Source organism: Neolamprologus multifasciatus, chromosome 6 (assembly GCF_963576455.1).
Source record: "Neolamprologus multifasciatus chromosome 6, fNeoMul1.2, whole genome shotgun sequence".
NCBI lineage: Eukaryota > Metazoa > Chordata > Actinopteri > Cichliformes > Cichlidae > Neolamprologus > Neolamprologus multifasciatus.
Genome location: NC_140444.1, coordinates 17,839,089 through 17,859,705, shown reverse-complemented (window position 1 = coordinate 17,859,705; position 20,617 = coordinate 17,839,089). Strand labels below are relative to the sequence as shown.

Below are 20,617 nucleotides of genomic sequence, written 5' to 3'. Positions count from 1 at the left end.
CAACTTACTGTCCAGAATAGACTTTGAAATACTTTGATATAGCTGCTATCTTTATTCATTTTTGCAGCATATCAAAGTAGTATAAGCTGAACATTCAGCCTTGCTAAATGTCTGAATGGGAGCAAACCCCTGCAGTGAGATTCTGCAGTCTTGCAGAAACATTTCCAAAAGAGTGGAGGCTGTTCTACAAATGGAAGAGTGCTCATCTTCACAAAGAATATCTACATGTCCATGCACTTTTGTAAAATATATTCAGGGGTGCTTCCCTGGCTTTTTGTAGGTAAAATGTATCCTTAGAAGTGTATAACTTTATTTATAATAAAACTGTGTAATACATTAGTTGGCTTATATATTCAAATCTTCAAAATATTAAAGGTCTAAACATATTTCAGTGGAAGCCAGTACCACCTTTACCTCTGGCTACACATTTTTCCATGGATAGACAGAAGCCAACAGATTATGAGAAACATCAAAACATTTTGAAGGACTAAATAGTTCAGCTGAAAACACATTGCACTATATTAAGTGTGGCATTCCATGATATACTAAAAACAAAAGTAGATTTATTTATGTCAATTTACCAGGCGGTAATGCAAACAAATGGGAGGCTGAAGCATCTACATGGCTTTTTACATGAGGTACAGTGTGTGCCCCAGGCCACTGGCTGTACTGCCTTCAGACTCAGACACAACTTTCTTAAACAGATCAGGCACTTTGATCATTTACAGCATAAGTGCAGGGGGGAGCTAATTTAATGAACGATGAAAGCACCATGGTAAGACGTGACACTGAGCCTTCGTGCAGGACAAGGAGCTTGAAACTCGCTCAGCTAAATGGAGTACACAGTGGTTTTTTTAATCATCTGGACATGTGCTTATCCTGCTCTGCTATGCTTCGCATGTGGTGAGGCCCTGAGGGGCTTCATTTTTCCCAATGCTTGTGGAGATAGGAATATGAGACAATTTGCTACCAGGGTTTCAATCAATAACAACACTTATACTTTCTTTAATAAGATGAAAAATGTAAAGGACATTGCACAAGTCCTATGCCAACCCTAGTTTTGTAAATTTTTGCTTCCAAGGTGCCAGACTTTCTTCTTATTCTTTAAAGTGGTGTTGTTCAATACTTTTGTTCAACACTGCGCCTTCCGGGGGGGGGGGGGGGGGGGGGGGGGGGGGGGGGGGGGGGGGGGGGGGGGGGGGGGGGGGGGGGGGGGGGGGGGGGGGGGGGGGGCTTTCAGTCCAGTCTTTGTGTCTGATCTTTATCAGGTAAATGTGTTATGTTATGTGTTATGTCAACACATAATGAAGTCTTAGCAGAGAAGCTAAGATCAGATAATAAGTCGTATGCTTTGGCACTTTGGTAACTTGAAGCCTGTCAAAAACCACAAAATTTGTTCCCATTTATGAAGCGCAAGTATGTAAGTTCAATAAGGAAGATTAGTATTGACTCATCTGTCTGCTTTCCTACGTGTTTGGCTGTCAGTCTATTCTTTACATCACTTACATTTCCCCACGCTGTAAAACTCAATGCTGACACCATTGCTTTAGTCCAGTCATCTTTCTACCAATCAGCCTCCACTCTATGTACTTTACATCGCACTGGGCATCTTTCATTCTTCCTTGCAGACTCCTTCATGCAACCCACCTCCTTCCCAATTCCGCCTCATGCAAACCACTCATCCAAGCCTCCATCTTATCTTCACCACCACGAGAGTCTAGACTGCGGAGCGAAAAACTTGACATAACTCAGGATATGTGCAGGGTATCCATTAAAACCATTTGTGGAAACTGGAATAGAACAGTAAAAAAATAATAAGTGGCAGGCCTAAAAAACTCTCTACAGCAGATGAACAGTATCTGAACGCCATGTCCTTAAGAACTAGAGTGGATGAATCCAAATTTGAAAATTTTGATTGGAATTCTCACTATGTACAGAGGAGGTCAGGAGAGAGCGTACGGCAGTGAGTTTTTAGGGCCAACTATAAAACATGATGGAGGCTCTGTCTGTCTGACTGGCATCGGCTTCATTTCTCATAATAACGATGATCCCAAGTACAGTGCCAACGCAGTAACAGTATAACTGGATTCAAAAACACAGAAGGATCATCATCAGATTGGCCTCCCCAGAACCCAAACCTCAACATCATTGAAGCAGTGTGGGATCATCTTCACAGAGAACAGAATAAAAAGGCAGCCAACATCTGCAGAAGAGCTTTAAATGCCCTTCAGGTTGTACTGAGTAATAAAGTTTATCATAGCAAAGTTTCACTTTCTCCTAAAAGAAAAGCAGAGCTGGAAAAGAGATTGAAGAAGCACTTTTGGGCATGCATTTGGTGGTTACTTTGAAAAATAATCTAACTAATTGTCACAGCACAAAATAACGTTTTATTTAATTCTCCTGAAAGTTAAACCGCCATCATTCCTGTTACTGAATTTTAGATTTTCTTTCACTGTTCACGTATTAAAAAAAAGCGACATAAAAAAGGAGCCGTTATTCTGCCCGCTGGGGGCGCTGTGTTTTTTCCTATCACTCTTGACATTAGCGGGGTGCCACCAATCTCTTCCGGGTTCACTCCGACTCGCAAAGGTTGGAAATGAACCTATGAAGACATAATTTATGTACATAACCACGTTTCCCCGATAAAGGGAGAAGTTGAACTGTTATTTTGGCACCTGTTAGCTTTATTGAAGCTTGTAACTGTTGAAGCCGCTGCTGGTTTAGCTCTCCGTGTAAGTTGAACATGTCTGCGGAGGAAGCGGACAAAACAGCCACCACTGATGCCAGCGCCGGAGACGAGGAGGAGGAATGGCTGTATGGAGGTAAAAACAACCACCTGACGTCTGCAGAAACGGTTCCTTCGAACCGGCAGAGACGTGGAACACGATCTCTCTCGCTATGTTCCTAATTAACTGCTAACCAACAGATATCACTGTGCGCTATCCCTTTAATCACGAGCTTTAGCCTGGAAGCTAAGCTAGCAGCGGGCTTTTGGTCGGCCTGTTGTGGCTGCACCGCTCGAGTCAAATCATTTGAGTGTTACTCTGGCTTGTTATAACGTTTAACTGGACTATGAAGTGGCGTATGTATTTTCTGCACCTCACCTTGTTAGTTTTAAAACAAAAGTTTAATTAAATATATATATTAGATAACGATAAATGAACTCAGTTGCTTTTATTTCTGTTCCAGATGAGTCGGAGAGCAAAGACGAGGATGAGGAAGCCAAGCTGAACGCTGCTGTCAGGTAACTATAATTCAGTCTTAGCCTGGATTTAAAACAAAAACCCTCTGTGTGTAACACATTTCAGGGTCAACGAGCGTTGGCAAAGTAACTAGCAAAGGTAATATAGTTCAGTACAGCTATCACTTCTCACGAACTCTAGAAGTATTTACATTTTTAATAATTTTTAGATTTATTGAGGTGGATTTCAGCTGATGCTGTATCCCTGGGGAGGGACAAAAGGCACTATTAATACACACGCAGAGGTCACTTTATTAGCTGCACCTTGCAAGTAACTGGGTTGGACCGCTTTTTGCTGTCAGAACTGCTTTAATTCTTTGTGGCGTAGATTCAGCAAAGTGATGGATGAATTCATCTGAGATTTTGGTCCATGTTGACTTCATGACATCACACAGTTGCTACTGATGAATCGCTGTACATCCATGAGAATCTGAGATATAGGTAGGCTGTACCCTACCTGAGAACCTCAGGTAGGATATGGTGTTTAAATAATGCTCAGTTGGTGTTATGGGAGCCAAACTAAAAATATCTCCCACTCCATTACATCACTAACAATGCTAAGCAGCAGCTACAAGGCAGGATTTGTCAATGCTGTCATGATATTCGTGCCTACCATCTGAATGTTACAGCAGAAATCAATTCTTTGGTTGGTTATTTGGTTATATGATCTACTGCTGCCGTCCTCAGCTTGAATCAACCCAACCATTTACCTTTGACCTTTGGCATTGAGAGAACTGGATAGTTTTTCTTTCTTTATTTTCCCAAGTCCATTCTCTGTAAACCCTAGAAATGGTTGTATGGGAAAATCCCAGTGGATTTCTGAAATCAGCCATGTCATGCTCCCAAACTAAAATCACATGCTAGATGCATTTACTGCTATGTGATTGGCTGATTAGATTGCTTTACATCTAGTATGTTAGAATATTATTGAAAAGAGAAAATTATGAGGATGTTGTTTGTCAGTCGTTAAAGCTACACATCATCTCTTCATTTATACTCTGCTACATGTGCTGATGGCACTATTGTTGCTGTCATAGATTCATTGATCCTACAGGGGGAAACTTTGTTACAGCAGCAGCACAAAGAATAAAATTAGTGTAATTTAATCTAATCTTGTTTAGTAAAGGTACCTCTGGCTCATAGTGAATACTTTATAATGACACCATTATTAAATTATACCCAGCCTTAGACAGATTTATCTAACATATCTGTGACAGGCCAAAAATAATTTTGGCTTACTGATATATCATCACTTGGGCTCCACCTAACATACAGACATCTTACAGTTACATTATGTTCTTAAATTTGAATAACAAAAGTGGTTAAACATATTAAAAAAAAAAACAAAACAAAAAGGCAGCAGGTCACATGGGTATGTGTACATATCTAGTTTAATTAAAAGCTACTAAAGGAGACTTAAAAACAAACTAATAGTCTTTTGAAACATAATTTTCTCCTAGTTTTTTTTTTATTTTTATTTTTTTACATACAGATAGATAATAGGACAAAATGTAACACCTTGAACTCTACAGTGAGGTCATGCTGTGGCAGCTTTATGTTTTAAGTGACATTTTGGTGACATGTTTTGTTTTTCTAATACTTGTTTTCTTTAAGATAAGGGTCACTGCAAGTAAATATAGTGTAATATAGTGATAATAAGTTATCCTTTGATTAACTTTTTCTTCCTTATTAGAATGGCCTCTGTTAGGATGTCAGTGCTCTGATGACTGAATACTTTAAAGAGTATGAAAATGATGTAAATCAGATGTTGTGGCCTTCATAGTCACTAGATCTCCACCCAGGTGAAAAACTTTGTGAGATTTTGGACCCAGAAACTTTGGACTGAGAAGAAATTTTATATTTGGTCTGTTGTGTCTAATGTTTTTTTCAGTGCCCCTGCTGATGCTTCAACAGATGATGCTGCTGCGCACGCTACAGGAAATGGAGTTGCATCTGAGGTGTGTAGCTTACATGCACAGTTTCAATATTTTTTGTTTGTTTTTATTACAAACTTATTTCCAACTCAATGAATGTTTCATGTGTTGTTTTTATTTCTGGATTTTCAGGCCACAGGTGAGGCTGCAGGCGAGGATGTGGAGAGCGACAGCGACAGCGATGATGACGACGATGATGTCCGTGTCACGATTGGAGATATAAAAACCGGAGCGCCACAGTACACGTACGTTTGAGGCAAATTGTGCTGTTGTACATATTTTTACAGTTTGTGGCTGGTTTATATAAAAGCTGCTGGGTGAGGTTTCTGATTCGGAGATGGCTCATCACCTTGCTTGTACCTTCCTTGTGATGTAGCGTGGTGGTGTCAGCATCGTGCTCTGTGGGATGCTTCTCAGTAGCAGGAAAACTATTTAGAATTTAACAAATAAATAATTCAAAAAGAACCTCAAAGCAAACCTCACAATGCAGCAACTTTAGATTAGACTATCAGTGCCACAGTAAGTGTAAGGAAACTACGAACGTGGAGTCGCTTCAGGAAAATTCTGACTGTCCTCGAGTCTCTGAAATAAACAGAGATCCCAATTGAACATTTGTGAAGAGATCTGTAAGCTCCTCCTGAGAGGATCTGCCAGGAAGAATCTCAAATGTCATAATGACTCGATATGGAATCCTAATGAGTGAGTCAACACTAGCTGTTTGTACTACAAGCTTCTTAATGCTTTGACATGACGGAGTTAATGGACTTTTTGATCCACTTATAAAACAGGATGCTTCAGTGAACACATAAGTTCAAGTGAGCTATCAACAGCTAAATAAATCAATTTGCTGAAAACTGAAAGGGTAATGTGAATATGGTAATTGTAATTTGAAGTTTATGTTGGGATGTTTCATTCAGAGTCTTAATACTGTTGTTTTCCTCCCAGAACTTATGGAGCCCCACCTGTCAACCTCAACATCAAATCAACAGGCTCCAGACCTTATGGACAAGGTGTCGTTCTCTACTGGCTTAATCTCTTTTTTCCTGAATAAAAACATACAATAAAGACAGTTTGCCTGTTTCATTACTGTGATGTCTTCTTGTAACTTGTTGTATTGTTTATTTTCAGTTTCCGCAAAGCTGAAGGGAGTGGATCTCGATGCACCTGGAAACATTAACGGTGTTCCAGTGCTAGAGGTGGACATGGAGTCTTTTGAAGAGAAACCATGGAGGAAACCAGGTGCGTGTGTGCTTGTGTCTGTGTCTTTGCTTTTATAGACAAAATATTTAAAAGCCAGAGGCTGCCTCCAAGAGTGAGTAAAAAGCATTTTATATCATATGGAGAAAAAATAAATGTCTGACAGATTACATTTTTACTACCAATCTCTCTCTCTTTTTAAATGCTTTTTATTGTGTTAGAAATCAAACACACGATATTTTTTTTTTTTTACTCTAGTGTTCCCCCTTCCCAAAAATCCTCTATAGTAGAACAGCTCCAGCTAAACTGACCGAAAGAAAACATTTGAGTCTACGAGATCTAGGTAGAAGAATTAAAACTTGCAAGATTTCCGTAGGTGAATCTATGAAAAGATTGTAAACAGTAGCCTGCTGTGGTGTTTGTCTATGGAGCCATCATCTTTCCACTTTCTGTAGCTGTACGACTCATGGTTGCCTACCCTGTTGGTCTTCCAAGTATTGCCAGCCTTAACAAAACGCTACATGGTGGAGGCACTCTTGCTTTGTGGTCATTAACACCCTCTAATCAGAGCCTAAAATGACTAGCGTGGTTGTGCATTAGTCCTATGCACAGCTCTGCAGACCATTGTCTACATTTTGTATCTGCTTAATGTCACTGTCTATGACAAGCAGAAGTCACTGCTCCTTTTATCTTTTGCATCAAGTCTGTATAGAGATTTTCTTAATATTTTAGACACCACAGTGTGCAAGTTGCAGGATGTTTGCTGTTTAGTACACAAATATGACCATGTGTCTCTAATTCCATTCCATAGTCCATAATTGTTAGTCAACAGAAATATGGTATTAATTCTTTAAACTGGTTGCTATTCCTTCCTTTTTGAAAATTGCAAGGTTGACATCGTGGATCCAGTCTTTGCCAAATCTGTAAATCCATATTTGCTCCTCAGTAAAAAAAGAAGAAAAGAAAATCAGAGCACCTCTGATGATTTTTGTACAGAATTTCATAAAATGTGCGTGTTGTTTTTTTTGTTGTTTTTTTTTCTATGTAGGAGCCGATCTGTCAGACTACTTCAACTATGGCTTCAATGAAGACACATGGAAGGCTTACTGTGAAAAACAGAAGAGGCTGCGTATGGGCCTGGAGGTCTCTACAGTTGGCTCAGTGACAAGCAAGATCACTGTAAGATATCACTGCACCACTGCTGGCTCTGTCTTTGTTTGTTTGTTTTTGTACTCCAGCTCCTGCTTCCACCAACCCTCAGTTTCTTTTTGAGCATTTTATTTGACTTTATACAATGTGTAAATGCCTAAACGTTAGCAGATCTAACAGCTAAATGTTTCATAGCTGTTCCATACAGGTCACAGGGCTACGAAAGCTGTCTGACCTCACTACATGTTTTAGCTTTTGTCTTCAGTTAACCACCAACGCAGAGCATGTGGTAATGTGGATAAATGAGTAAAGGCTTGCATTTTTAGGAGGCAGGTTCTACAGGGCGTTCACACAGGAAGCGATTAGCAATGTGGTAGCAACCAGAGTCAGTGACATACTGTGATGTCAGTTGACCTACAGGGGAAAGAACAAAGACATTTATGTCATGTTATTTTTGTATCTAGGTATTTTCATGGAAATCTACCAGCATCTGAATTTTAATTATAAGAAACATAGCCAATGTGTTTCCAAAAACATGCAGCTACACAGTGACTTCAAAACCATGATGACAAATATGACCGTATCTACTTTAAAATCAGCACCCTTGTTCTCCTTCAGAAGACGCATGAATTTTTTTGTGTGGCTCTTTTCCAGGTTCAGCAGGGCAGAACTGGTAATGAAAAAGACATACCCAGTTTGCCCGTTCACACCTCAAAGCCAGACTTCACATCTCCTGTCAGCTTGTATAAGTCTGCTGTCAGTCAGGTCACCAGGTAAGACTCCTGCCTCTACATTCACATGTTTAATATTTGGTAGAGAAACACACTTACAGTTTTTCAGTAGCGGTTAAGCGCACAGTCAAATACATAATCCAGTTATGGGGCTAGGGACGGTTGGATGAAGATGCTTAAAACAACCACATACAGTTAACTGGCCATCTTTAACGGAAGGACGAGGAGTAAATTGTTGATGGTTTTGGTACAAGAAAGTTAAAATTTCATCAGTTTATTGTGTTAACAGTTTTTAAATCCAACATTCGCAGGCACCATCTTGGGTCATAAGGAGACACAAACACACTGGGCCACTTCCAGAATAATCACCAGTGTGCCTGTGGTTAAAATGAGGCGCCTTCCCATGGTTTTTATTATGTGTGTTACTCTCATTACCCCTGTCCTTTGTCTCAAAATGGTAGGATCTCTCCCCCTCAGTGGACTGGCCCGCCTGCTCAGGACATGTCTTATTATACGTAAGTGGGCATGGCCTTGTCCCTCCGATGTTAAGGGGGCCTGATGGGAAATGCATAGATGTTTAAGGAATGGGCTTCTCTGGGTGCTTTTGAAGCCTCAAAGACAGCTTGATTTTCACCCTTGTTTCTTTCTGTTTGTGTAGTTGACTTGCATGTGTCTGGGTAGCTTTACAGCTTAAGCAAAAGAGAAGAAATACTAACAGCAGGCCAGTTAACTATGTGAGGTTCTCATATCATATTAAAAAAGTTTTATTAATAATGATATTTATTTTAGTTGTATTGTAACAGTATCAGAAACTAGTTTAATTTTATATTTTAAAGTGAAACCTCCTAGGACCTGGCGTATGTGGACATCACATCTTGGGTTGTCTAGACAAAAATACTAAATTGTGCTCTACAAGGGCTTGATATCCACTTACGGGGACATTATTTTGCCACTGTTCTATCAAAATTTAAAACGAGTGTCCTCATTTGTGGATCTCATTTTTCTCATAAACAAAAATCAGGTAATTCGTTGTTTTACATTCATCAGGTCCCAATCAGCCCAAATAGCAAAGAGAAATTGAAAATGCATGCCATGAAAGAGTTCGGGTCTTAGGAGGTTAAAGCTAATAAAAATGACAAATACTTTCAACACAAATAGGTGGAAAATCAATTTAAAGATGTCTTCTCTTTTTAAACCACTATTTTCTGAAGTGTGTTCTTTAAGGGTGTTATAGTTTTTATCTGAGACCCAAAAGGCTGATTTAACCAAGCGTAAAAAGAAAGTTACAAATTGTTTTAGATCTAAACTTTGGCTGATTGTTGCAGATATGATGGTGTCATGGTGGCTCTGCAGCTAATTGAATTTTAATTTCAGTTAGAATGATGGCTTCTGCTGATATATCAAAACAAGATAATCGAAATAAAACAATAATTGTGCCAAATTTTGTTTTGTTGTAATGCTCTAAAAGTCCTAAATCACTTCATGGCAAATTCAAATTTACTTATAATTTAACGTAAAAATTTAATTAATAATGTTTATCTCTAAATTTAAGAAGAAAGTGTGAGTATTCATGGTAAGTAGCCTTTATCTCCCTTAGCACTTTTAATTCTTATTCTTATTTTTATTTTCATGTCTATTTAAGCGTTATATGACAATATGTTTGCACTAAGCACCGCAGCAATTTCCTAATGTTGTAAACCTGCTCAACATTTGGCAATAAAACCCATTCTGATTCTGATCTCAGTGTTGTTGTTTTTGCCATAGTTAATGAGTACTGTCGTTATGTATGCTGGTAAAACAGCATGCATAACGATACGTACCCCTGGTTTACTAAATTACCAGACAGAAACGGACACTTTTTGGTGAATTTGGCTTATAGTTTATTTGCTCATTATTTTTGATTGTAGTACATTTGAAAGTAGCTGGAGCCCATTTTCTTTAGATCCTGCTCGGTACCTTAATGTACATTTTTTAAAAATTGTCTTTTTTTTTTTTTTTTTTAGGAAATCGAGCGGCACAATCGATGTGATTGGTGGACAGTTGGCAACTATCAGCAGAGTTGAGGGTCGACGCCGACATAATCTAGAGGGCAACAATATTCAGGTACAAGCAAAAACAGAAACTCACAAGAAAAACCTCCAGTTATAGTTTGTTTATGCGTCTTTCACAGTGAACATAAGTCCTGATTTAGATTTCTGTGGGGAGTCTTTTTGTAGCTTATGATGTAACCTACATAAGTGGCCAGCATTGTTGTTGGCATTTATGCTCGTGCTGATGTGTTAATTATCTTGTGGTCGCGCCCCAGTGTTTTATATGCACACCCAGCCGATAGAAACAAATAAAATGCTTGGACTTTTTTTCCTTTATGGATTCCCACTCTTTGTTGTGGGTTTTTGTTTTGTTTTTCATTTTTAATAGACGCAAACATTTTTTCTTCTTCTTTGTATGTTCCCTCACATCCATTAGGATGGTTTCAGCAATCTCCCTCCAGGAATTTGCTGACATTTGTGAGTCCTTCTATGAATCGTATTCCTTATACTGAGCAGTGATTGTTATTCTCTCACTGATGAACTCAAAAACAGCAGGGAAAAAGTAACTGGAAATGCACGAGAGGAGGAATCGACAGTACTGACAGTAGTTCGGCACTTTGTCCACCTGACATGTTTCTAGTGAGGTGCACACTGGGTTACGCCTCAGGATTTTAGAAGACTTTGTGGTTACGGAGTATGGCAAACTCAACTTCTGATAGCATCAGTCAGCTGTTTTTAGTATGTCGACAGACATTAAAACTGTGTGATGTTTGCTGTCTCTGTGTTCCTCCTCATCTCTCTGTTGTTGTGCAGGTAATCTCTGAGCACTCGACATCAGAGGCTGAGCCTGCTCCTGCTAAGATTCCCACATTCTTCCCTCCCGGACCACTTCCTCCAAACATTCCCCCACCGCCATTTCTCCCTCCGCCACCAAACGTCAGTACTGCACCTCCACTCATCCCCCCACCCAGTAAGTTCAGTTTACTGTTTATCGTCATTATCATTATTATTGTTATGCAATATTTTCAGCATGTTTACTCTCTTCACTCCTTCTGCTTCTTTGTAGGGTTGCCCATTACTGTCCCTCCTCCTAGTTTTCCTCCACCAACTAGTGGGCCTCCTCCTTCTATCATCCCCACTATGGACAGGTAATGCGTCTACACACACACACACACACACACACACACACACACACACACAGAGTTGCAGTTCAACTCTAGCACTTTAAATATGGATGTTTTTAAAGCTAGTGCAACATCATAATGTATAGCTTGAAAACAACTTGACATAACATAAATATAGACATGTATTCACAAGTGTTTTCAGCTGCATTTTACACCTGTGCACACACTTGAAGTCTGTTTTCTTCTGACCTGCAATTCAGTGACACTGTATAGGCATTATATAAAAGGTTTGCCTTGGCCTTCTTTTCTTTTCTTTTCTTTTTGGTGCAAAGTTTAAAGTACACCACCCCCCCCCCCCCCCCCCCCCCCACACACACACACACACACGCTTAGTTATTCAAGCTGTGTAACCTTGGGTTAATGTGTAAGGAAACACAGCCTCATGTTTTTTAATGTGTTTTCATTCAGTTCTAAATCTTGAGAAAAGGTATGACGACTATATAACAAAACATAACAATGCCATTTGATGCTATATGACTTTGTTTGAACAGTAATTGTTGCGTCAGTGAAAAGGACAACACGCACACACATACACACTGAAGTAATGTTTCCTTTCTGTGTGTTTTCGAAGCAGCCATCCAGGAGGTTATGATGGACGCTCTGTTCCTCCGTATCCGTTTCCTCAAGGTACAGACCAATGTAATCTGGTGCTGTCAGTGACAGATGTGGCCAACGCTACGAAAATGCATGTTGATGCATACATTTGCACCATCACCATTTGTAGTTACATATTTTTATTTAAATGAACTCCAGCTTTCCCTCTTATTTGTTTTCAGGTGCTTACCCTCCCCCCATGGTTGGAGGTGTGCCTCCTCCTTGGCCTCCGATGATAGATAACTCCAAACCTTGGGATTATTATTCCCGCCGAGATGACAAAAGAGACAAGGACAGAGAAAGACCCAGAGAGAGGACACATGAGCGGGAACGAGAGAGGGAGCACAGCCCTTCAGCTATGAGCTACACCAGGTACACCAGCGGGACAAAAACAGAGTAGTGAATGGGCTGCTGGGGGATTTGAATGGCATCTGTAAAGCCACAGAAAGGGATAAACAAATAATTTGAGCAGTTTGTTTTCAGCTGTTCGCGGGTATTGGTGTATCAGTGATCATACATATAGTCGTCACGCGGTTGTCAAACTCATCACAAATGTTAGAAGCTTTTACTAATAAACAGCATCTGGGAGAGAAATTAAGAGTAATAAAAGAAAAGTGAACAATTGATGTTAAGACGCTGCTTTAACCAGAGACTGAGTTGTTTTATATGTAAATGAAGTAAATTCTTCTTTCCTTTTCGTCTTCTACAGCGACGAGGAGCGGTATCGGTACCGTGATTATCAAGAGCGTGGTTACGCAGAACGCCACCGTGACCGTGCAAGCCGGGAGAAAGAGGAAAGACACAGAGAGAGGCGGCACAGAGAGAAAGAAGAGGGGCGCCACAAATCCTCACGCAGGTAAATGAACACACAGTTTTTCTTTCACCCCTGTTGTGTAACTAGTTTATTTGCCAAACTGGAACATTTTATTTATTGGTTAGTTTTCTGGTCTTTTAAAAGTGAAAGCCTGTCACATAGTTAACGCTGATGAAAGTTGCTCTCTGTTTTATTTATTAGGTTTAGTTTAACTCCTGTAAATACTATAAATGGATACTTTATGTAAATATTCATGCATTTCTGCAGACAACAAATTTTGATTCTGGAGGTTCTGTGGTTTCCTGTTCAGGCCAATCATATATGAGCAGGCAAAAAAGGGATTGCATTAAATAAACTCTATTGCAATTTATTTTATTTTTTTTTTAAGAACTAATGAATCATATCTGTATCCTTAAACACTGATCACTGGGAGAAACAGGAAGTATTAGTCCTGATACACACCGACTAAACCAGAAGCCCTAAAATATTGGCTGTTATTGCGTAGACAACACACAGACAACACACACAGGGTTCCAAGATGATTGGACTTTTAATCACGTAGCATTGGTGTTCTAGAGCTAAGCTTATGTTGTGAAATGAAATGTAAACATGTGAGTTAAACAGAAATATTTTAGTTTTTACAAATTTTCAGTTGTTACATATGAAAGTAGAGTTTAAACTAAAAGAAGTAGCAGTTCACGATGTGTTAGTTTTATCGAGATCTGTCCTTCTAAAACGTTGAGAGATTCAGTGTTTTTAAACAATTAAAAAGTCAGCTGTAAATTGTGAAGTCACAGAGCTAACATCAGCAGTCGTAGACATCTCATTAACAACAACCCCCCCCCCCCCCCCCCCCCAAAGAATTTTCAGACAATTTGCTGTGGTCATTAAACATGTCAAATGTGTGATATGAGGATTGAAATATCAGAGGAACAAAATTGCTCAACTGACAAACCCTGAAAATAGGAAGGTTTTTAATACTTTATTTTCTTTCCACCTCTCCGCCCTGTCTAACCCACGGTTCCTCTCTTCATTCTCCTTTGTCTTTTCCCTCTCGTCTCTATTTCTCTTCTTCTCACCTTTCATCTGTATTGATCTCGACCTTTTTTTGTCCGTGTCTCTTTTTCACCTCCTCTTCCTTCCCATCTCCTTACACCTGCCCTTTACTTCTCTTCCGATCGTTTTTTTTTTTCTCTCCTGTCCTCTTCACCTTTCATTAGCAGCAGTAGCAGGAGGAGGCACGACAGCGAGGAGGGGGACAGCCACCGACGGCACAAACACAAGAAGAGCAAGAGGAGCAAGGAGGGCAAAGAGGCCAGCGAGGAGATCAGCGCAGACCAAGAGAATCAGGAAGCCATGGAGTAGCGATGACCACTTCCCATCTTTCATCCCTTCATTTGTCTCCATGCTGACCAGAAAGGGAGAAAATGAACGAGAGACCAAGAAAACCAGAAAGTGGCTGAGTGACAGATGGCCCTGTCACTCTCCTCTCCATCAGTCTCCATTCTCCTCCACCCTGCTGTTGTTCACCCTCACCATCACTTCAGAATAAATGGAGCGAAGGAGGAATGGTCATTCTCCTAACCCATCTTTTCCATCAGATCAGGCAAAACATCATTTGGTCTTTAACCACCTCATTTTTCTCTCTGCCCCTTCTTTCAGAGCACTGCTGTAAATTAGGCTCAAAGATTTCACTGTATAGTCGCTATGATCAGCAGAATTTGCTCTTCTTCTGTTGTTTGTATGTTGTCCATTTGTTCTTGTCCCCAATGAAGACTTCCTTAGAAAGCTGTCAGTTAAGTTCAATTAAACACTTTTTGATAAGATGTCTTTTTGTGACTTTTCTTGGAATAAATACTTGTCTTCCGTTTTCATTTCTCCAGAGCCTAATAATGTTTATCATTTTTAATTTTATCGTCTCCCCATTATGCATCTTTAGTTCACAAATTGATAAAGTAGAAAATATGAATGGTTCTTTTCAGATTACAAGAGAACTTGATACACACTTTTCTATATTTTTATTCCTGGACTCTTTAAAAAAAAAAAAAAAAAAAAAAACAACCAACAAAAAACCTTTGCATGATTCAGTCTAACAGTAATCCTTATTTATGTAACAATGATCTTTGGAGTAGCCCCTCAGTTCATCCATCACCTGAATCCAGACTTGGGCCTTTAGACATCTTTCTTCTGACTGACTGCATCATAAAAGACGGAGGTCAGGTGGGTTGGTTTTTCTCTGCTCATAAAGAAGCTACAAGGAGAAAAAAATGTCTTAAGCTGAGGATTTTGAAGTTGATGTGTATCCTATGCACACAGACTTTATTTAAAAAAGGAAACTTTAATGTGAGGATCAACCATTGGAAAAGTACATGACAAAATAGAAATCACAATGGACCCTCTTTAACTTCAATCATTGAGTTCGTGTAGAACAGGTGCTAATTCCAGGCCTCAAGGGCCGGTGTCCTGGGTCAACACACCTGAATCAAATGATTAGTTCATTACTAGGCCTCTGAGGAACTTCAAGACATGTTGAGGAGGTCATTTAGCCATTTAAATCTGCTGTGTTAGATCAAGGACACCAACCCTTGAGATGTGGTGTAGAATAATATATGTACAGAGTTTTACACCCGAAAGCCTTCAAATATTAAAATCCCCTCATTATATATCAATTTAAGACTGGGCTTGTCAGTTAAGTTGGAAGCATCTTGTGTCCAGGAGTTAAAATATTGAAATGAAAACATTGTGTTTTCACATCTTAAAACGACTCTTCAAAATGTGACATTTTTTTCTGAATTTACTTTTAAAAGTTTTAAAGTGTTGGGTTGCAAACCTCTCTACTTTGATCTTGTCTCACATTGTCTCTGAAGTCTTCTGGTTTGTTGCAAACGTAAGACAAAAGCTTTCTGCTGATAACCATTTCAAACAAGCCATACTTGTTTGTCCATTTTCTAATTATACCCATATGAACTTTAACATTTGGTATGCCTGTAGCTCTTGGGTTTTTTGTATTTTCTCTAACCCTTAACTGAATTTGCCAGGATATCCACTGCTTTTTTGTGAATAATCTTGTTTTTTGTAGAATACTTAAAATTGTTTGGAAATGAATAACCCTTCCTAGATCGATGTGCATCAACAGTTGCATCTCTAAGATCATTGCTGATGTCTTTCCTCTTTGGTGTTTTTGTCCTGAATGCTCCAGACCGGCAAACTGCTAAAGGTTTGTGCTTTTATAGAGTCTGTATTTGGATGAAGGATCATTGTCATTTGTTATGGGTCCAATTACAGATGACTACCGTATGAGTTCTGACAACAATAAACTTGCCTGTTTTCAGTTACCTTAGAGTCAGTTAAATGCAAATAGAGGGTGTTCTAGATACCTGAGTAACACTTGCAATAGTCCTAATTTTACTAACATAAAAGGATAAACTTGTGATCTCATGTATCCATGAGTATCAGTGACTAATCGGGGAAGATTATCTCAGTGAATACAGAAAACATCAAATGCACTTTATTACAGCCCACACAATGCTCCCTGTTGCATGTGATTGGATCGATATTCCTCAAAGAGGTCAAAGTCTTCCTTCGATCATCCCCTGCTGTTTGCCTTTGCTGCAAAGGTTCACAGCACAAGTGAATAAATCCTGCATCCAGAGAAATCTGTGAGGCTGTGAAGTCAAAATAGAGCTTGGAGGCAAACAGGGAGGCAGTAACAGAAGAAGAAGAAGGAGGAAATCTTGAAAAGCAGAAAGGAGACATTTAAAAGATGAAGTGTGTTGTTCTGTTGCTGAGCCTGCTCTCGGTGGGACGCTCAGCTCCTGTGAGCAGCTGTGACACTCTGATAAACCCAATAACTGTCAACACGGATGAGGTAAGTTGCTTTGGAGCAAACTTGTCCTGATATTGGCTCTTGGAGGGAGAAAATTTAGAAAAAAAACAATCCATTGTCAGAATTACAATACAATTAAAGACTTCATATTGAAATTTAGGGGTAGTGAAGTCCTGGGATTGCATCCAGCACCTGGCTGGTTGGTCTGTGTGGAGTTTGCATGTTCTCAACGTGTTTACATGGGCGCTTTCGAAGTACTCCGGCTTCCTCCCACAGTCCAAAGACATGCATGCTACATTAAGTGCTGATTGTAAATTGGCTGTAGGTGTACATGTGGGTATAAACGGTTGTCTCTCTATGTTAGCCCTGCGACAAACTGGTCACCTTTCCAGGGTTTACCCCACCTTTTGTGATGTGACTGCTGGGATGTTATTCACAATACAACACAGAAAACACATAAAATGTTTAAAGTGAATAAATGTCCTATTTAAAGAAACATATTAGCTCATTTCAAATTTTCTGGCAGAAACACATCTCAAAAAAGTTGGGACGAGCTCCTGTTTACCACTCTGCAGCATCCCCCGTTCATTTAACAACAGTTTGTAGACATCAAAATGTTTCCAACTGGTGAAAGCTCTGGACTGCAGGCAGACCTTTAGTCTGAAATTGTTCCACAGTTCCATCTTTGTGTCACTCAAACTCTGCCTAAGATGCTCTTTTTATACCCAATCAATTTAAACATTTGATTTGGGGTTTTTTATGTTTTGTTCTGAATAAAATATAGGGTTTTGTATTTTAAACATACTTAATTCAACTTGTGCCTGTGTGCTCCAGATATTGGGAAAATGGATATATGTTGGGGGAAGCTCTGACCTCCCGGGAAGCCGTTCCCTGGCCTTCCTGCTGACCAGCGTCTGGTTGAATGTTACTACAACTGCCAACAGTAACGTCCTCAATATCCTGCAGACTCAGAGAATGTAAATGCTCCCTTAAGCAATTTTAACACAATAGCTGAAGTCATTTATACATATTTATTTTCTATGTTTATTTTGATATCTCTGAAGCTCTGATGCTTTTATTTTCTTCCTCACAGACATGGTGACTGTTCGAGCATGACGTATAATGTAGTCTTTGAAAACAGCACAATGTTAATCAGTGAGTAAAGAATGGCCACAGAGGTTTTACATGCAGAGGAAACCTGCAATCACGTAGTTTCTTGTGATTTCCAATCTCAAGACACTGTTTGTTTTTTTGTTTGTTTTATACAGAGGAGCCTTTTTACCTAAAGGAGGTCTACCTGCCAACTGGCTGCTCTGACTGTCTGCTTGCTTATGAAGAAGTCATCTCTGGGAAAGATACTTTTACCAGCCTTCTTCTATTCAGTAAGAAACACACATCCCACTATACCATGTGTGAATCCAGAACTCTTTCTTTCTTCTTACTATTGTTTTTTGAAGCATGAAAATCTGTAGAAAAACTTTTAGTTACCTCTCCCCCCCCCCCCCCTTTTTGCTCTTTATTTCCAGGCAGGAAAACGAGTGTCTCTCCTGACATTGTGGAGACGTTAAAGAAACAAGCAGAATGTCTCCGGATGTCATCACCCATTATGATGGACCCAAACAACGGTGAGAGTTTCAGCACATTTCTCAACATACTGTGTCACTATTATGTCATAAAAGCTGTTTGTTTTTTAATTTGTATTCTTTGCATACACAGAAATCTGCCCTGACAACCTCCCGCCCTCAGAGGGGCTCAGTGCCCTCAACAGCTTATTAGAAAACAAGATGGCACATCGAGTTGCGAGAGTCCTGGATGTTCTTTTTGATGTGTTTGTGAACTGGTAGTTTAGTACTTTTAATCTCTGCTAAATGTTCCTTTAAATCGGAGAGATTTTGTTTTTACTTTAATTCACATTATTTCACATCTGTAAAACATATTTAGACAAACTTATACGTGTTAGAACACAAAGCAGAAAACAAACTATGTTAAAACAACCATTAAAAGTGAGGAAATTATGAAATTTTGTGTTTTAATAGTTCATTATTTTTTTGGTTTTCCTTTTCTTTCCCTGTTCACATGTTATTTTGATTTTATTTATTTATTTTTGCTTGTTTTTATTTTTGGTCTCTCTTTTAGTTGCTGACAGTTCATCATATGAAACCTAAGGTTTGCTATGATGAACAAAACCTTGAAAACCATGTCACTTGACACTTGGATTAAAAAGGATCTGTAGGAAGTCTGTAACATCAATGTACCTCTTAGTAAATTCAGAATACAATATTGCAGTCCACAGTAAGTGGTTTTAAAATCAAAGGCTTTAATTAGAAAGCAAGACAATTTTTCTGCCTGACGTGTATTAATGAGCATATATGGAGAAATGTATTAAACTGTATTTTAGATATAAGATCTTGGATGGCAGAAAACTTTTTACAGCTTAACCAGGACAAAACTGAAGTTTTAATCATCGGTCCTCAGGCTCAGAGAGAGAAACTCTTGTCTAAATTACAGGCATTTTCACTATGCCCTTCGCTACAAGTGAAAAACCTGGGTGTTATTTTTGACTCTTAGCTTGGTTTTATCCCACATATTAAACATGTAACCAAAATCAGATTTTATCATCTAAAAAATATAGCCAGAGTCCGCCCTATTCTCTCTCGGGCCAACACGGAGATGCTGATGCATGCTTTTATTACCAGTCACATTGATTACTGTAATGCCCTGCTCTCTGGTCTCCCCAAAAAAGAATATTTCACCCTTACAACTTTTACAAAACTCTGCAGCTCGTGTGCTGACGAAGACCCAAGGGCGGGCCCACATTACACCGGTTTTAGAATCACTGCATTGGCTCCCCGTTTGCTTCAGGATCGATTTTAAAGTTCTTTTATTGGTCTTAATTTATATGTCTTAATGGTCTTGGGCCTTCTTATCTCTCAGATCTGCTTTTACCATATGAAACCTCGCGGACCCTGAGGTCCTCTAGTACTGGCCTTTTGACTGTTCCCAAAGTCAGGACACATACTCACGGAGAGGCAGCTTTTCAGTGGTATGGTCCTCGTCTGTGGAACAGCCTGCCGGAGGAGCTCAGGGCCGCAGAGAACGTACATGTTTTTAAGAACAGGCTCAAGACCCACCTTTTTAATTTAGCTTTCACCTAACGTTTATTTATTTTATGCTTATTTATTCTATCCTGTTATTCTATTTATTAATTTAGGTTTTACCTAATATTTATTGATTTTATTCTTATTCATTTTTTATCTTCTTACTCTATTTATATTTATATTTATATTGTATCCCGTTCTTATTTATTTTATCTTTTTACCCTGTATATATCCTATTGGGTCATATCTCCAGTGTTTCCTCGGAGGGGGCTCTCTGCACCGGGGCTGTGATCAACCGTGGCTGCTGGGGCTCTGGGGGTCCTCTCAGCCTGGCTGGGGGGCTTCTTTGCCTCCCTCCTGCTGTGTGCTCAGCCTGGAGGCTGCGGTCTGTGACCGGCTCCCGGAGCAGACGGCTCCCTGTGATAGTGTTTCCTCACTTGGCTCATGCGTACCCGTCTCTTTAAGTGTGCGTGTGTGTGTGTGTGTGTGTGTGTGGGGGGGGGATGTGTGTATTCATGATCGTTTATGTGAGTTGGAGGGCGGGGTGGGGTGGTCTGCTTTTAACCATGTAAAGCACTTTGTGCTACATTTTTTGTATGAAAAGTGCTTTATAAATAAAGATTGATTGTGGTCAACAACAGACACAAATTATGTCACTATCGTGGACTAAACCAATCAGAGATAGTCAGAGGCGGGACCTCTCTGATTGGCCGTGGTCCTTATAAACTTATCTTATAAACAGTACATTTGCATAATGACCGAAGTTTATAAGATTTGGGGAAACCTGCAGTCAGCTGAGACTGAAGAAGTCACTTGGAT

At 39.5% G+C, this 20,617-nt stretch overlaps 2 protein-coding genes across 7 annotated transcripts; both read left to right on the top strand.

The window, feature by feature from the left end:
- Nucleotides 1–2,538: 2,538 nt before the first annotated feature.
- fip1l1b (FIP1 like 1b (S. cerevisiae)) lies at nucleotides 2,539–14,698 on the top strand. 6 transcript variants are annotated; one of them, XM_085163456.1, is made up of 16 exons: nucleotides 2,539–2,822; nucleotides 3,190–3,244; nucleotides 5,133–5,199; nucleotides 5,308–5,420; nucleotides 6,121–6,185; nucleotides 6,304–6,414; nucleotides 7,421–7,551; nucleotides 8,176–8,294; nucleotides 8,714–8,767; nucleotides 10,256–10,355; nucleotides 11,096–11,252; nucleotides 11,349–11,430; nucleotides 12,038–12,093; nucleotides 12,243–12,432; nucleotides 12,770–12,916; nucleotides 14,098–14,698. In XM_085163456.1, exons 1-16 carry the CDS (start codon nucleotides 2,744–2,746, stop codon nucleotides 14,237–14,239), a joined length of 1,668 nt encoding a protein of 555 aa, XP_085019582.1. In that variant the 5' UTR covers nucleotides 2,539–2,743; the 3' UTR covers nucleotides 14,240–14,698. The 6 variants fall into 6 exon arrangements, with proteins under 6 accessions (XP_085019582.1, XP_085019583.1, XP_085019581.1 ...); XM_085163455.1 differs by having other exon boundaries at nucleotides 2,540–2,822; nucleotides 12,041–12,093; nucleotides 14,095–14,698; XM_085163454.1 differs by having other exon boundaries at nucleotides 2,540–2,822; nucleotides 14,095–14,698.
- Nucleotides 14,699–16,493: 1,795 nt separating this feature from the next.
- Nucleotides 16,494–18,739, top strand: LOC146516805 (uncharacterized). The gene is made up of 6 exons (XM_085163460.1): nucleotides 16,494–16,742; nucleotides 17,535–17,677; nucleotides 17,794–17,855; nucleotides 17,969–18,082; nucleotides 18,227–18,325; nucleotides 18,417–18,739. Exons 1-6 carry the CDS (start codon nucleotides 16,638–16,640, stop codon nucleotides 18,542–18,544), a joined length of 651 nt encoding a protein of 216 aa, XP_085019586.1. The 5' UTR covers nucleotides 16,494–16,637; the 3' UTR covers nucleotides 18,545–18,739.
- The last annotated feature ends 1,878 nt before the right edge of the window (nucleotides 18,740–20,617 follow it).